Consider the following 18,496-nt stretch of genomic DNA (forward strand, 5'->3'; position numbering starts at 1 on the left):
ATGACATCACGCAACTCAGGAGAAATCTGGAGCACCAAATAATTTTTACAATTATTTTTGATAGACGACAGGCCTGAAAACAGACAATTTTGCATCTTTGTTATGTAATGAAGGACATGACGGGTCCAGTTGTGCTCAGCTTCCCGTCTTTATTTATTTATTTATTTATTTATTTTTATCCATATCATCCATATACACACGGCCGGTGGTAGACTATTTTGCACCCTAGGCAAGGCCAACTACTTGCACCCTCCAAAAATAAATTGCCAACATCGATTTTCAAAAAGAGATATTTTGCAGAGAAAATGAAAATCACAAAACTTGAAACTGCTAAATTCATTTAAAATTGCAAGAATTAGTAATACATCAATCTTTGATTATGTTTCTCATATGCCAAAGAAAATATTTTGGCACACAAATCATTTTGAACTAAAGCGGATTCTGAAGAATGCGTACATCCTCCAAGGGCAACACTACCCTCAACACCACTTCCCTTTTCAACCGTTATTTAAACCAGTCTTGATTCATTGGCACACTTACAATAAAGTTTGGGGGTGCCCTTTAAAAATCTTTGTAGCCAAAAAACTTCTTTTGGATCCAGGGCCATAAATATACTTCGAATCACTGTCAAAAATTAGTGGAATATTCCCTGATTCAAAAGCTATCTGTAAAATATCAGCATAAACCGTTATTATTTTAATTATCGTATAACACAATAAATGTAGTTTTTAAGTGATATATCAAGTATCATTAAACAAATATAAATAAACAACATTTATAACCCTTGGGTATATATAAAAAGGTCAGCAAAAATATTAAAACCTTCTACTTCACACACCTTCAGTCTATATTCCTTTTAAGGATACCTGACGTAATCAACCTGTCATATTATGACAATATTTTGCTTACAGTCAGACAGAGAAACGAACAAAAACATACAAACAGGGCTAAAAAAGTAACCCCTCTTGTCGGAGGTATAGTATTAATCTTGTGAACTGTGTTGCTAAAATCTGTCTCATAATTTCAAGCACATCAAAATCTCACTTTGCATGCCTTTTCCTTTGCAAATTTTGTCACCAATTCAATTAGATCAAGTGCTGATGCCTGGGCATGTTCGAATGATATATCTGCCAAGCCAGCTAGTCTCTTTCGCAACATTGTGGGCGTTTGTAAGTTTTTTTTTATAAGTTTGAGTTTTGAGAAACTAAGTTCACCGCTTGCCACTGATAATGGAAGTATCCTTAGAGCAACGGAAACGTGAGGCACATTGACCAGGAGTTTTTGTTGTAGTATGAAGGGAAGTACTCCTTGTGGTGGCATAGACGTAGGAAGTCTACGAGCTATTGCTGCAAGTTCACAACACAGATCTTCAGCATCAGTATCTTTGTTTCGATTATGCATATGATTTTTCCAAATTCTTAAAGTTCTTAAGTGCATCTTCAGTAGATTTTTTTTCTTTATGCTGTACCGTATATATCATACAGGAAACCAAATAGGGAATTATATTGTTATAGCTGTTGAAATTTTTCTTCAACAGATTGTATGGCCACGTCTAAGACAGCATAGCAGAAACCTACTTTGAATTTCTGCTTAGGCTCTTGTGGTGCCTATTCTTGGGCCTCATACTCACACTGCCATTCCTTTCTCTTTTTTCTAACTTGTTCAGTCTCAAAGTTTGGCAATATTTCTAGTTCCTTTTGCAATCTCAGTAGTATCTGTCAAAACTTGCTGATAATCCTCATCATACCTGCAGCTCACAAGGTAATTCTTAGTAACCTTTAATTTTCTTGTAACTGATTTTTATATCAGCATCCTTGTTTTGTGGTTTCAAGCTTATAAGATTGACATAAAAAACGTTGTACCATGTGACAAAGGATACCACAGACATGAAATTACAAATTGCATCAGCAAGATCCGTAACTTCAACTCAGGAAGTATTTCCAAATGAATCCTTTAGGCTTCTGTTACCTAAGATCTTTATTAAAGCATCATACATATTGCCAAGATGATATCTCAGTTGTTTCAAAGGATCGATCCGACTCTTCCATATTGTTTTACTCAATGACTTAACAGTTATGCCTAAGTTTGATGTACTGTATTCCTAATTAAAATTTGCCAGTGATGAGTCGAATCAGAGAAATAATCATTAATATGTTGAACCAAACTGAAAAAACAAGTTGCTTCCATAAAACCCCCAGTTGTATCACTGAACACTAAGATAAAAGATTAAGTATTGCAGTATACAAAAGACATTTCAGTTTATGTCCAGGACTCTCTTTTGTGCTCGATTTTCTGTGTCATTCATGTTACTCCCATTATCATAACCTTGACTACGCAGATTCTTAATTGGTAACCCCATTTGCTCAAGCTGTCTAAGAAGAGTTTTCCTCATAAAGGCTCCTGTAGTCTCCATCAGTGGAACAAATCCCAAGATATGTTCTCTTCTTTTAACTTCATGCTCAGACATCTCATTATCTGATGGTCTGATTACATCAACAAAACGTACAATCATTGTCATTTGCTCAGTATGACTAAAATCAGGTGCACAGTCCAGAATAATTGAACAGTATTTGGCTGAGATTGTATGTGTTAAAGTTTGCTGCTATATAGTACTTGCCAGAAGCCGTATAAGCTCAATTTGGATATTTTATTCTAGGTAGTGAACCATTGTTTTTTGTATCTTTAACTTTGCGCAAATATTCTTTCATGATAGTATCATGAAGGGCAAGATATTCTATTAACTTTTAATAATTTCCATTGCTAGCCCTGTACAGGTTTTGATTTGTTCCACGGAATGACACGTTTTGCATGCCAAGAACTCCGACCAAACCAATCAAGCGTTGCAAGCTTTGTCGTCAATATCGTTCTTCTTCCCTGGTTTTCCGTTTGTTAATAGCATCAGTCGTTTCCCTTTATACTGTATATGCGCAGTTCGTGGTTGCGTCGTCTGATAGTTTTCTAAATGGTCAGTAGGCTATGCCTATCATGTAAAGAAAGAATTACTCGCATGTTCATTCGGTCTTTTGAACCTGTTTCTCGTAGGGATGATGCACATTTTATTTTCTGAACAGGTTGCGGCAAAAACAAAAGAAACGCATCTTTTAAGGTTGAATATATCGACCACTGATGTTGCACTTCACCATGTGTCTCCTTTTGTATTGTATACGAAAATACCTTCCGTTTTTTTTTTTTTTTTTTTTTGGGGGGGGAGATCATGTGATACAACATGCTGTGGTCTGTGTTGTATTATAAGCTGTCAAATTATCACTCCAACAGTAGGGCGAGTTGGCTGGGTCACTGTAATTGAAGTCAGGGTCAGTACCACCTATTTTTTGCAGACTTTGAGGTACTCTCACTTTTCTTGATTTCCTCATTTTCCTCTGTGTGTTTTCCAGAAATATCTCCGATTTGTGAAACTTGTGTCTTAAAGATTATATCATTTGTAATAGGGGCGCCAAATTCAGCTCCCCCAGTGCTAGTTTCAATGAGAGTACAGTCATATTCTTGTTCTTGATTTGCATTCTATTAATGAACATATCTCGGGAAGATCCCCTCTAGCTTTGCATGCTCCTTAGCTTTTTCTACCCTTCGTTTGCGTGACTGAGCTCTAGAACGATGTTGTTTATCAGCCACAGCTCTCTAGAAAAACGAAATAAAAACATATGAGATCACTGTGATCCAAATTCAGTGAAGTTTAATAGCACTGATAGTGTCGAAAATATTGAACCCGTTGTATACAACTTGTAGTGTGACAGGGTGTCCCTTTGGCTGAAGCTTATATTGGTATTTTCTGACAAAATTTTTAAACTACATTCTCGAAGAAGCAAGTTACCAGCTCAAAGACATCCAAAATATCCAGAGTTTTCTTACACTGCATAAAACACTCGAAAATTATTTACCATACAAAATGACAGAATATTACGCATTTAACAAGCAGTCACATAAATAAAACATTATAGAGAAAAAGAGCAAAAGAAATAATGTACCACTTACAAAATATCTCCACCTACAAACAGCAAGCTAAATGGTAACTCTGACACGTAATTGAAAAAATAAAAAGTACTGAGAACCTTCCAGTACTACCTAATTAGAAAATCCAGCTTCTCAACATTACCCCCTCCCTAGTCTTTTGTCGTTCTGACAAAATTACGGAATGTATACAGACATAATCCTTAATCCAAACTCAGCATTTAATTATACACAAAATAATCATTCATCTTATCAGGTCTCCTATGCCGCTTCCAACGACGTCCCTGCTCCTCCACACAGTCCACTCCTGGAATGTCTTGGTTCTCATCCTGATTCACTTCTTCCCTCGGGAAACTGTCACCATCCTCTTGTCCTTCAGCTCTGTGGTCCTCTTCAATATCCTCTGCTGCAGGTGAGCACGGCTTCTTGGGGACATCCCAGTTGTACTGTCCTGGCCAATGGTACTGCCACAGATGATTCATGTGTACCGCCTTTGGGCGACATTTCCTGCCTCCCTGAATCCGGTACGTTACATCTGATAGGCGGCCTAGCACAGCAAAGGACCCATCCCATGGGCTGTGCAGCTTCAGTGACTGTCCCTTCTTCTGCTGAGGATTGTATAACCAAACTCAGTCATCATTCTTGAAGCTCACTTCACTTGCCTTGGCATCATACTTGCACTTTCTCACTTTGCCGGAAAACTTCAGAGCTTCTCGCACCTGATAAGGTACCTCAGCCAGCCTTTCTTGAAGATGCTTTGCATAGCAGAAAGTGTCTTTAGGAAGCATTTCACAAGGTGGTCTTCCCATTAACAAGTCAACGGGTAAACGTTACTCGTGGCTGGGCATCATTTTTGCAGGGGTGTAGCCAGAAGACTTGTGGGAAGGAGACCGATATGTCATCTCCAACACGTAATTTCTGGCCCCATTCCGTTTGTCCCTGTACACAGCACTCGGCCAGTTCTTGTCTCAGGGTCCAGTTTAATTTTTCCACCATCCCATCTGACTGTGGCATTGGTGGGGTCTTCCTGGTCTCCTTGATCCCCAGTAACTTGTGGCACTCACGGAACACAGGAGACTCAAAGTTTCTACCCTGGTCTGAATGTAGCTCTTGTGGCATCCCAAAACAACAGAAAAACTGTTCAGCCTGTGGCATTGGTGGGGTCGTCCTGGTCTCCTTGATCCCCAGTAACTTGTGACACTCACGGAACACAGGAGACTCAAAGTTTCTACCGTGGTCTGAATGTAGCTCTTGTGGCATCCCAAAACAACAGAAAAACTGGTCAGCCTACACCTGAGCAACAGTCGCAGCCTCTTGATTGGGGATGGCATAGGCTTCTGGCCACTTTGTGAAGTAGTCCATGGCAACACATATATACCGGTTTCCTCTTTCAGTGAGTGGCGGAGGTCCAGCAATGTCCACCGTGACCCTTTCCATTTGTTAATCAACTTGATACAGCTGAAGCCCTTTCCATTTGTTAATCAACTTGTTACAGCTGGAGAGGGGTGCAACCATGTTTTTTGGGTCTCTTCTTGACACAGCACACATCAAATGACCAACATCACTCCTTAACATCCTACAGCATGCCAGTCCAGTAGAACCTCTGTTGCAGCCGACTTAAAGTTTTCTTCTCTCCCAGATGCCCACTAGTGATATGATTATGGGACTCATCCAAGATCTTGGACCTCATTTTCTTCTGAGCCACCAGATGCCAATACTTACTGATGCCATCGTGAGTCTCCCACTGACGCTACAGTAGTCTTCTGTTCACACGAAGAAGGTCCCGTTGATTCCAGTAGCTCTTAGTCACAAAGCTGAACCTGGAAACCCCTTCCTAAGATGGCCACACTGTACTCCATTGCAGTTACTGTAGCACTGTATGTAAATCTGCATTCTACATCTGCATCCTCTTCATATCTTCTTCAGCTGACACTGACGCTGTCACTGCAGTACGACTACATTTCTTGCTACGATCTTCTTTAGCACTACACATCTCACACTCTGGGTCACAAGTCTGGTGACTAAGGCTGTCAGCATTGCCATGTACCTGCCCCCGACAGTGCTGCACCTCATTGTGCTGGTCCAGCTTCCCAAGACAGCATGCCAGTTGTCCTTCTGGATTCTTTAACATATGGACCCACTTGAGTGCTGCATGATCAGTCCTGATGATGCAGCAGGACCCATACAAGTACGGATGGAAGAAATCAAGTCTCCTTATCACTGCCAAGAGCTCGTTATGGGTCCCACTGTAGTTCCACTCCAGTGGGCTGATCTGCTTGCTGTAACATGCCACCAAATACTCTTCATCCTTCTTTGACAATACTCTACCAATAGCTTGGTCACTAGTGTCACAGTCCAGAATGAATGGCGGACTCTGATCTGGGTACGGCAGTACTGGAGAGATTGCCAACACATGCGTGAGTTTACCGAAGGCCTTCTGAGTCACTGCAGTCCACATAAACTTCTGCCTCTTCCCCATCAACTTGTGCAGAAATGCAGCTATCGTTGCATAGTCCATGACATAACACAAGTAAGTAGGTACACAAACCGAGGTTACTCCATAGCTCCTTCACACGAGTTGGGACCAGCCAGTTTTTCGCAGCTGCTATCTTTTCTAGATCAGTACGGACGCCGCCCTCGCCTACAATGTGTTCCAGGTACTTCACTTCCTTCTGGAGCAAGTAGCACTTCTTGGGGTTCAGCTTGAGCTGTGCTGCTCGGATTATGTTGAACACTTCCGACAGCCTCTCCAATTCCTGGTCGAAATTACATCCAAACGCAACAAAAAATTATCGTCCAGGTAGATGAGAGCTGTCTGTCAGTGCAGGCCTCCAGTACACGATCCATGAGATGCTTAAAAGTGGCTGGGGCATTGTATAGGCCAAATGGCATGACTTTAAACTGCCATAAACCCCTGTACGAAAAAGCCGTTTCCTCCTTGTTCTTCTCTGCAACTTTGACCTAGTAGGAAGTGAGCATAGAAATAAAGACGTCACTGCATGATAATATTGTGATACCAAATCCATCATATGGAAGAAACGCTTGGACCTTGCTGGAAGCACACAAGTCAAGAAAGAGAGCAGTGGAAATGAGTTATTTAAGAGGAATATACTGAGTTACATGGAGAAAGACTGACAAATGAGGAAATGAAGAAGCGCTGCAGTGTGAATGTGGATGTGATAGAAAGCGTTAGCAGATACACACTGAGGTGGTTTGGACACGTGGAGAGGATGGAGAGCGAGAGGCTAACGACGAGAGTATATGTGAGTGAGGTGGAGGAGGAGAGAGGAAAGGGGGGACCATGGATGAGATGGAAGGATGGCGTGGAGATGCATATGAGAGAGCGGGGGTGAGCTGGGGGGAGAGCAGCGAAATGTCGGGAGACAGGGCGACATGAAGGAGATTTGTTTGTTGCCACCCCTTATGGGATTAAGGCGTCTGGCTATGGATAAATAGATAGATTATTATTATTATTATTATTATTATTATTATTATTATTATTATTATTATTATGTTTATGTTTATGTTTATGTTTATTATTACTATTATTTATTTTTACTTTTAATGGTACTTGTAGCAACAAACTCTCATCCCTTCTCTGTCCAACTCTCTAATCCAAGAGTTGACTGTTGCTTGCAGTCCTTCATGTATGCAACAAGTCAACTCTGGAACTGTCTTCCTCTGTATTTCCTACTCATTACCTATGACCTCCAGTCTTTCAAACGCAGTGTGTCAAGGCATTTAGATATGAACAGATCTTGAATTTTACTCTGTTATCTTTTTTTCTTAAGGAGAACACTCTTACAGGCGTCTGATCCTTGGCTTCATCTTCCTTGCATAAAAAACAGTAGTAGTAGCAGTAGTAGTAGTAGTAGCAGTAGTAGTAGTGGTAGTCACCATGTGTTAGATTTGGTTGGCTGCTAGTTAGTTTAAGTAATTAACAGTTGTTTTGTCTGTTATCTCTCTGTCACAGGGTTAGCATGCTGGTGAATCTGCCTTACTCTCCTCCAGGGTCAAAACTTCTGAGAGTGGCAACTTGGAACAAACAAGGAGGAATCACTCTGCTCTCTCACCTTCCTCTCTTCCCAGACAAATTCTCAAAGTAAGCATATTGGATGAACATGAAATATAGCATTAAAGGTGGTATGCACTTCACTGATTGGGAGACAGTTGTTATAAGTTTTGGGATACGAATGAGTCGGGGTGGGGGGAGATGGTCTGGAATTACAGATTATTAAGGGTTTGAGAAAAATGCACATATTATCATTATCAAAAAGTAATGGTAGTTGAGGGAAAGGGAAATTGAATTCTTTTCTCAGAGTGACTGGTATAAACACCGATTTGTTGAACAATTATGAGCAGATGGTAGACGACTTCGGACCTGTTGTTGTTTAACGAAATTAATCTTTTACGATTTCATGTCGGTAGGTGCCAGGGAGGACCGACAAAAGTTACGGACGTGATATCAACAAAACGTATCGGGTAACGCAGGTTTCGAGATCGATAAATTTCTACAGTGTATTCAGTACCTACAAAGCTCGAGATATCTTAATTTCTGAGCTAAGATACTGCAACCATTGTGAGTTCAGTTTTTAATGCATATGAGAACTTTGTGTTTAACTGAGTCAAGAGTCCAGAAGGGGTTCAAAATAAATAAATTTCATATTCCGCCACTTTATTTCACGAATTTGGGAATGAAAAGCGAGTTTTCATTGTGTATTAATTTTGCTTTCTCTATCTGTTCTTAAATCCTCAGAAATGGTTATTGAGACAGGATAAAATTACAGGATTTGTGGATTACCATCAATCTCTCTCTCTCTCTTTGTATGGGTGTGCGTGTATGTTTTGTTTGTTTGTATGAGAGAGAGAGAGAGAGAGAGAGAGAGAGAGAGAGAGAGAGAGAGAGAGAGAGAGAGAGATATTACATAACTCCTATTAATGTACTGCTGTAATAATAATTTTTGCAATACACAGGTTCATGTCAGCACCCAACCTAGTAGTTGCCATCGAGAGTCTCGCTAATAACAAGATATTTTGGGTGAACGATTCTATGGCTCCAGACGGTAGACGGCTAGAGTTCGAGGGAGCTGTGAATAACGTCGTGGAATACTTAGCCCAAGGAATGAATTTTACGTAAGTGTGAAATATATATATATATATCTATATATATATATATATATATATATATATATATATATATATATATACAATTGACTGTGCTTATTTATGTATTATACTAAATTTTAACCAGTAGATGACTTCCAGTACGCTAACATGTCATCAACTTGGGGCCACAGTTCTGAACTGATCTTTGCATAAACCAGCAAGAGTGGCTTTCTGTGTACTTACCCATAGCCAAACGTCTAATTTCAGAGCTGATGGCTAGGAACAAACCGCATCCACCTCGCCCTCTCCTCCATCATCAGGTTGCTGTCGCTCCATTACATAAAACTTTCAATAATTTACGCCCCCACCCCGCCCCTACTCCGCGTCCCACTTGCTCCTTTCCGCCTCCAACTCACATAAACTCTCTTACTCAATCTGTCACTCTAAATTCGTTTCACATAGTCAAACCACCCCTGTTGCTTCTCGTAACTCATTCCAGTCCCCAAACCATACGCCCCTTCAGAACTTTTTAATTTGTTGGCCAGTCTCTCTTTGTTCCTCTACAGAGTCATCTAAGACAAGCCATTTCCACTTTGCTCGTTCTTAATTCGTATCCCTACTGCCAAGTTCAAGCTTTGTTTGCAGACATTAGTGTAGTCATTACAATATAATTGTGTAACGACTTCTTTTCGTCAGGTACTGGGATATTCGTAGGGAACCTCAGCTTATATATGAAGAGGACAACGAGCGTAGATTCGGACAGCATCTTTATGTTAAACGTTTTCACACTTATGTCATTATCAGTGATCTAAATGTTTTTTTTTTTTTTTTTTTTTTAAACAAAGGAGGAAAAAAATAAGTCCATGTGCCTAAAGGCATCCTCCATTCATAAAATACCCATAACAACTGGATTTGAATTGAAGTGGATCAAATGTTTATGGGAAACAACTCCAAGGAAGCGAATTCCAGAGAGTAGTAGTTCTGGAGATAAATGAATTTTGATAAGCAGAGGTTCTGCATTGCTGGGGAGAGAGTGTGAATTCATGGGCGCTCCCAGCTGCCCGAGTATTTCGATAGAAAATGTGAAGGGGAGGCACAATTGAAGCCAGTTCGTCTGAACACTTACGGTAAAAATATCTATAAAATAATGCTAAATAAGCAACATCTCTACGTGCTGATAATGGAGGAAGGTCTTGCGTGATGGCAGGATTATTGATTAATTTAATGGCTTTATTCTGAACTTTGTCCAACTGCCTCAATGCAACCGCTCCACATCCACTCCACAGTGGTGAACAGTATTCGATTTGAGAACGCACATGACTTTTGTATATTGTGGCCATAGTGAAGAACTCACGAACTCTGTACATAAGTCCCAATTTTTTGGAAGCATTTTTAGCAAGGGATTTAACATAAGCTGTCCAGCTTAGGTTGAGGTTTAGAGTAACACCTAGGATATCAATTGTAGTGGATATGGGAATACTGACACCATTTAAAATTATGTGAGAGTCTGAGGGATTCTTTCTGTTGGAGAAATTAATGTATTTAGTTTTCTGAGCATTAAATGAAACCAGATTTGTTTTTCCCCATTGATTAACTTTAGAAAGGTCCTGGTCCAGAGAAATTGTTGTACTTATTTGGGAATTTATAATAGGCCTATCAAACTGTGTAAAGGAGGTACTAAATGTGAAAGAACTATGAAGGGTCAAGTCATCAGCATAAGACTGTATTGGGTTGTGAGTGACAGATAGGAGGTCATTAATATGAATGAGAAAGAAGGTTGGCGCCAAAACTGATCCCTGAGGTACGCCAGCATTTATGGAATGAAATGAGAATAAATTCCATCTACCTTAACCCGTATTTTTCTATTATGAAGGTAAGAAGATACTAGAGGAACCAGTGATGCAAGGCTGTAGTGTGACATCTTAGACAATAAGGCCCGGTGCCATACTCTGTCGAATGCTTTTGATATATCTAGTGCTACCGTGTGTGTTCCACCGTGTTGTAAAAAAAGTATGAATAATACCTAAAACATTCAAGAAAAATTGTCTATGTAAAAAAGAATCACAGTAAAAATATATTTTTAAATGGGATGGGGAAAGTCTAATGCAGGGTTATGAATCATAAAAAGGTACTACGGAGGTAGCGTTCTCTAGAGATTGGATATGGATCTTTATAAACAGTGATTCAAGCAATCTTAAGCTACTATTTAATGTACAAGATAATATTATAAAATACTCTTTTTTGGGGTATTGTATCACAAGATACACAATGACACCTTACTGCTAAGTGAGAAGGAAGTCTGAGGCTTCATCCTGTCCGGGTCGACTGACCCACATGCTCCTCTTTTTGAAACTTTTTTTTTTTTTAATCAGTGCCTATGGACCATTGGTCCTGTAGCCCTTTCATTAAGCCATATCATGATAATTCATAGTTTTCTTCTCTCTTTCTCTATCTATCTATCTATATAAATACATATATATATATATATATATATATATATATATATATATATATATATGGTATGATCATATACATGCCCATTTTCTTCTCTCTCTCTCTTTCTCTCTCTCTCTCTCTATACAGGTATATATATATATATATATATATATATATATATATATATATATATATATATATACGGAGCCTTTGCTGTACAGTGGTAAAGTGTGCGTTTTCGTACAGTGAAGAAGGAGGGTTTGCGCCCCGCAAGGGTAATAAACTTTGGGAGCGTTCTTCAGGCCACGTACTGCTTTGACGGACATAGCGGGTGCTGTGGTTGAGCCAGTGTCGCATACTATAAAGTATGCTTGCACCCAGTCGGCTTGTGCAGGCCGATTACACTTGGTTTACAGACTACACACACATCGAAAGCCACTCCAACGCTACAATTACACTTACAAGCACTTCTCACCCTACACACAATCGCTACTAGACAGCCTAACCCACTTGGTAGAGATACATTGGCTGTATCATCCTCACTTCGGTCGGGATAGGCCGGTCCTGCAGTGGACACACAAACGGCTGATGATATATATATATATATATATATATATATATATATATATATATATATATATATATATATATATATATATATATATATATATATATATATATATGGTTGTTCGTATACCTGCCCATTTTCTTTCTCTCTCTCTCTCTATACATCGACGGTTAAGCCTTCGCTTTTCAGTCATCATGCCTCACAAACTACCTCCACCAGTGCCGGTCCTGATAGAATTGCTGTTCCTCACCTTCCTCCTGTTGTTTTCCCATTTTCCGCACTGCCTTTTTTTATGTTTTCTTTCAATCTTGCTGTAGGTCTTTCAGGCGGTCTACTACCCGCTGGTGTCCAGTCATAGTATCTCCTTGGGTAGTGTTGTTCTCCCATTCTCTTTACGTGCCCGAACCAACCCAGTTGCTGCCTCTCCACATAGTCCTGTATGCTTTCAACTCCAAGAGAAAGTTTTATTCTATCATTCCTGATTTTATCCACTCTTGTAACGCTTTGAATTAGTCATAGAACTTTCATTTCACATGGCCGGAGCATTTAGTCTTGCTTTTAAGAGACCAAGCTTAGTTGCCGTAAGTCAAGATTGGTCTCAGGATAGAAGTGTGGATGATTTTTTTTTTTTTTTTTTTTTTCAGGGTTACATTTTTGTCTTTAAGGAGTGGATGTAATATATGGAAAGTGTTGTTAAATTTGCTGATTCCATTGTGTAGCCCAAGGGAAATATCGTTTTCTATACCAAAAACAACTCGAAGACATTTAAATATATCTGATTGCTTTAGAATATCGTTTCCCAAAGTGATGTACATTGCTTTCTTGTTTCTTGATAGATGTATTACTTCTGTTATTGTTCTGCTGATCTTCATCCTGCTTGCGACCAGTTCCTAGTCCCATGCATCTATTAGTTGCTGTAGGGTTTCCTTCTATGACATTATCAGAGCAAGGTCGTCTGCATAGTCAACGATTTCTCCATCCAAGTTAAGTTGTTCAGTGTTACGGCTAAAAATATCCATGGAAAGAATGAACAATAATGAAGACATCACACTTCCCTGCCTAACTCCTGCTGCTACAGCAAACCAATTTTGGTTTGGCTGTTGCGTTTTGACCCTACATTTTTTAAGTATGTAATTTTCATTGTCATTTCGATGTTTTGCTGGGTTGCCATATTGTTCTCTTGCTAAAAATTTTTCATTTTATATATATATATATATATATATATATATATATATATATATATATAGATAGATAGATAGATAGATAGATAGATAGATAGATTATAGATTATTTTATGGATGAAGGACACCTGTAATCTGGTGTATGGATTGTTCTTTATTCAAATGTTTTTCCTTCCTCTGTTCATCTTCTGTAATATATAGACGGAGAGACAGATAATGAAGAGACGGACAGCCAGACAGATAATTAGATAGACAGACAGAAAGATAATGTTTGTGGGGGGATAAGTTAGTCTCAGGGATTTACGAGCATCTCAAAATTAAGTGGTCTTAAGTTCTTTCATCCTTTCTTTTCAGTTCTTTGCAGAAGATGGAGTTTTCCTTACTCTCAGCCGGGATTTCCTTCAGAATATATATATATATATATATATATATATATATATATATATATATATATATATATATTTATATATATATATCCATCATCCAATCTACATTGCCCCATGAGGAGCGTAGGAGCCCGGGGCTGGGCAGTTGGTCCTCACATTTAAGATGAAAGTGACCAGCCTCACTCATCCCTGAGTGATATTACGTGAGCAATAAACCCCAACCATCCCTTAGATATAAACCTTCACCAGCTCAATCCGATTGGAACGCAATAATTACCCGCTAAACCACCAGGCGCCAAAATTTGGTTATATGGTTACCACCCAGCGTAGTAAATGGTTTCCTGGTGTACAGGAAACCATTTGGCTTTTCACTCAGTGTAGAGTCACCCACAGGCAGAAGGAAAAGGAAAGAATGAAGGAAAGAAAAATAGAAGAGGGAGTGTAAAGTTACCCATAGGCAGAAGGACAAGGAAAGAATGAAGGAAAGAAAAACAAAAGAGGATGGAAGCAAAGAAGGATGGAGGAAAGGAAAGGGCAGACACCCGACAGCAGCACTACATCGAGTGAGTAGATGGTGAGCGCCCCCACCTATATTCCAGTATATATATATATATATATATATATAGAGAGAGAGAGAGAGAGAGAGAGAGAGAGAGAGAGAGAGAGAGAGAGAGAGAGAGTGAGAGGGAGAGAGAGAGAGAGAGAGAGAGAGAGAGATTAGATAGATAGATAGATAGATAGATAGATATATTCAATTCAGTCATGTAACATTACTTGAAGTTTACATCTTCCTTTTCCTTTGTAGCATATACTGACTCTAATCATTTTTTAAATAATTTTACGCCAGCTCAATGATAGCAATATGGGAGGTAATTATATTGATTTCACGTATTCTACATAATATCATCAGTGACACTGAAGTTGAACTATGATCTAAAGTTAGGTGAAAGGTAATTGAATCTGTTTACAGATTACTGTGAATATAATTGGGAATCATCTGTACTTGAAATCGGAATCACTTCTAACTAGAGCCCTCCCCCCCCAAGGGGAAATCACACCAGCCACTAGTCGATACATATCTAGCGCGGCTCGAAATATGACCTTGACCTTGACTTAGGCCTACATTCACCAATTTCGAACATGGAGATTTCATCTCTGCTACACACCTGTATTTTTTTTTTTATATCTTGAGCATTTGAGAAGTTATCGTGGTAACAGACACATAGACCTTGACCTATTTTCACCAATTTCGAACTAGCAGGAGATTTTTATCCCTACTGTATGCCTGTAAAGTTCTGTGGTGATATCTTGAGCAGTTGCGAAGTTATCTTGGTAATTAACACGCAGACCTTGACCTACTTTCATCACGTTCGAATTCATTGAAGATCTTTATCCGTACTACATACCTGTAAAATTATGTGATGATATCTTGAGCGGTTGCAAAGTTATCGTCGTAACAGACGCACAGACTTTGACCTAATTTCACCAATTTCGAACTCATGATCAATTTTTTCCCTACTACTTACCTGTAAAGTATTGTGATGATATCTTGAGCTGTTGCCAAGTTATCTTGCTAACAGAAACACAGACAGACGGACAAATTGAAAGCAGAATCAGCTTTGCTACCGCGGCTGGTAAAAATTTTTGCATATTAACGTAAAAGGTAGCTTTAGTTGACTGTAAATACTTTATTCCTACCAGGTACACTTATGTACGACCCCAAGTGGGCACATTTGGAGTGAAGTTGTCAGATGGCTCATGGGATGGGATGATGGGCATGGTAATCAGAAAGGTAATGATTAGTGAAATCAATATATCGTGCACAGGATTCCTAAAATTCATCTACATACTGTAGCAGTAACGCATATTTTTTTTAATGCTGACCATAAATGTTAGTTTTAGCATAATTTTCATGCTGCTTACTCAGTATGCTAAAAAAAAATATATATATTTACTAATAATGTATAGCAAATCCTCATTTTAGGGGGGTGGCCTGCTGACGGAAGTAATGTAAGAGGAATTAGTTTATGTCTGATCGGCTACGTTGTATGATGTCTTCGACTGGGTTCTACATGTGGCTACTCTGATACAGGAAGTTGATTTCGCCCCTGGTCCCTTCATGCTGACTGCGGCACGAGCTGAAATAATCCAGTACACTTGGATAGATGCCACTGCAGTGATGAAAGTGGTGGGGGCTGTGGGGTTGCCCGAGGTGAATCCCTGGGGTTTCCTTATGCCTTTGTCACCACTCGTTTGGGCCGGCATCATGGTGTGCATCATTGCCATATCCATCATCCTGTCTCTCCTATCAACATTTGTTTCTTTCACTGATGACCAGAGTGAAACGAGATTTCTTGAATCATTTATTTTACTTCGTGTCTTACTGCAACAAGGTAAGACAATCGCTGCAGAGTATTATACAGCGCAGGGTAATTAGGCATTTGATATACTGCAAGCCTCTATCATTATCAGACATTTCAGTTTCTAATTCAGTGTAAGAGGATGTTATCTACATACCGTATACAACACCCCCCCACACACACATCTGTTTAGCTGTCTTCTCTCTATCTAACTGTATCTATATGTATATCTATCTATCTATCTATCTACCTATCTATGTATCTATCTATCTATCTATCTATATCTATCTATCTATCTATCTATCTATATACTGGCGAATGAGTGGTTGCTTGGAAAACGCAGTGAGTAAGGAATATCAAAACCAGGGCTTGTAGGAACATCTTTAATGGTGATGTTTCGCAATATCTGATTGCACCATCGGATAATAATTTATTTTAGCTATGGTATAAATATTTATATCTTTGATCAAACTTTGCGTCAAAAAAATACAAAAAAATATTCAGGACAAATGAATATCTTATTTAAGCCATAAACAAGTGGAAAAAATAAAAACATATTCATACTTTAAAATGCTCAATCCAGTTGGGTGAAAGCAAAAACATTCAGGTAAATTTTCAAGATGAGAATACATCCAAACCTTTAAAAACACAGCCGCTGAACAGAAGAACTATTGTCACCGATAGTGGGTTTGTAATTTGGTAACAACTCTGATTAACCGAGCCTACCATATTTGTTCAGATTATTTTCACGTTCATTAGGAATTAGAGTACCGGTACATAAGAAATGTGCTTTATAATAACGGGTTCCCGAAATTTTTCTCTTACCTTTACACTGGCAAAGCTATTAACAATTTATTAACTCCTGTGGCTCAAAAGTTCGAACTGTCCCGAAACACACTATTTACTTTAACCTCGATCACAGAGGTAAACATAGTTTTCTCCTGAGAAACAAGCTACGCAAGCTACTCAGCTACACATTTCCACAAATTAAGTTCAGAGTCATTTTTCGTACACGAGATATAGGCACCCTCTTCAGAATCAAAGATAAGGTACCCATACACCCATATTCCTCTGTTGTTTACAGGTATACGTGCGATGACTGCCAGGCGTCATATTATCGGAAAGACAGAGAGACATCGAAAAACAGGCATACACGAACATATCAGCTCGAACAGGTAGACCAGTCACTAAACCAACCTTTAGTGCCATCAGACAACACACACACACACACACGATCACCCTGTCAAGCGAACATCCTTCAAAGTCCTTGGTAGAAGCCAGTACAGTTATGACCTCCCCATCATGGAGACACTTAACTAATACACACCTTTACAAACCCACTGTCGGTGACAATAGTTCTTCTGTTCAGCTGCTGTGTTCGTAAAGGTTGGAATGTATTCTTACCTTGAAAATTTACCTGAATGTCATTACTTTCACCGCACTTGTTTGTGCATTTTAGTGTATGAATGTTTTTATTTTTTCCACTTATTTATGATTTTGGTAGGATATTCATTTGTCTCAGAATGTGTTTTAGTATTTTCTAAGCAAAGTTTGATCAAAGATGTAAATATCTTTACCATAGCTAAAATAAATTATATTTTTTTAGGTATGATGATGCAACGAGGTACTGCGAATCATCACCATTAAAGACGTTCCTACAGGCCCTGGTGTTGATATTCCTTATCTATCTATCTATCTATCTATCTACTGTGTATAGTACATGTATATTATGTGTGTGTGTGTGTGTGTGTGTGTGTGTGTGTGTGTGTGTGTGTGTGTGTGTGTGTGTGTGTGTGTGTGTGTGTGTGCGCGCGCGCGCTAATTGTTCAGCAGTAGTGCACCAAACATGACTGCCAAATACCATTCCTGTACAGTCATACAGGTAAAGCTTATGGACTGACAAATGGCAAAAATATAATATAGTGATCACATCTCTGTTCTAAAGTAAGAATCTCTCTCTCTCTCTCTCTCTCTCTCTCTACAGTATAAGTATATGTATGTATATATATATGTATGTATGTATGTATACATGTATGTATGTATTTCATTCATGTGAATAAAAACGGTATCGTGACAACAATGTTCATTTTTACTAAAATTATATTAAGCACTGATGTGTAGACCAAGAAATCTATGAAATTTTCAGACATATTTGTGAAACACGACTGCTGGTGGTGGGAACGAGTAGCTGTTGGTATGTGGATGCTGACGGCGCTTGTGCTGACGCGGAGCTACGCCGGCAACCTCATGTCCCTACTAGCAGTCAGATACATCCCTCAGCCTTACCAGACTCTCAGGGACGTGCTCGATGACCCAGGCGTTACTATGATCTGGCAGAAGAACTCAGCTAATGAGCAGTATCTCAGGGTACAGATAAAAGTTAAAATTACAGTTACAAGAGAATCTGTTCAGCAGTCTTAAATAATCATGCTGTTTTTTGCCAGATCCTTAAGGAAAGGGCTGATTTCAAAACACATGAGTTCGCAAATA

General features: G+C 39.1%; 1 protein-coding gene across 1 annotated transcript in view; it reads left to right on the forward strand.

The window, feature by feature from the left end:
• The first annotated feature begins 6,333 nt into the window (after positions 1-6,333).
• Positions 6,334-18,496, forward strand: part of LOC145397268 (putative glutamate receptor) — a 70,939-nt gene continuing 58,776 nt past the window's right edge. Inside the window, exons 1-5 of the mRNA XM_080270466.1 lie at positions 6,334-6,386; positions 8,944-9,102; positions 15,348-15,438; positions 15,739-15,915; positions 18,128-18,373. Coding sequence (XP_080126592.1) covers positions 6,334-6,386; positions 8,944-9,102; positions 15,348-15,438; positions 15,739-15,915; positions 18,128-18,373 — 726 coding nt within the window. The remainder of the gene's footprint in view (positions 6,387-8,943; positions 9,103-15,347; positions 15,439-15,738; positions 15,916-18,127; positions 18,374-18,496) is intronic.

The sequence above is a fragment of the Coenobita brevimanus genome, chromosome 40 (assembly GCF_032717465.1).
Source record: "Coenobita brevimanus isolate Jiangsu-jjx chromosome 40, ASM3271746v2, whole genome shotgun sequence".
In the NCBI taxonomy this organism is placed as follows: Eukaryota; Metazoa; Arthropoda; class Malacostraca; order Decapoda; family Coenobitidae; genus Coenobita; species Coenobita brevimanus.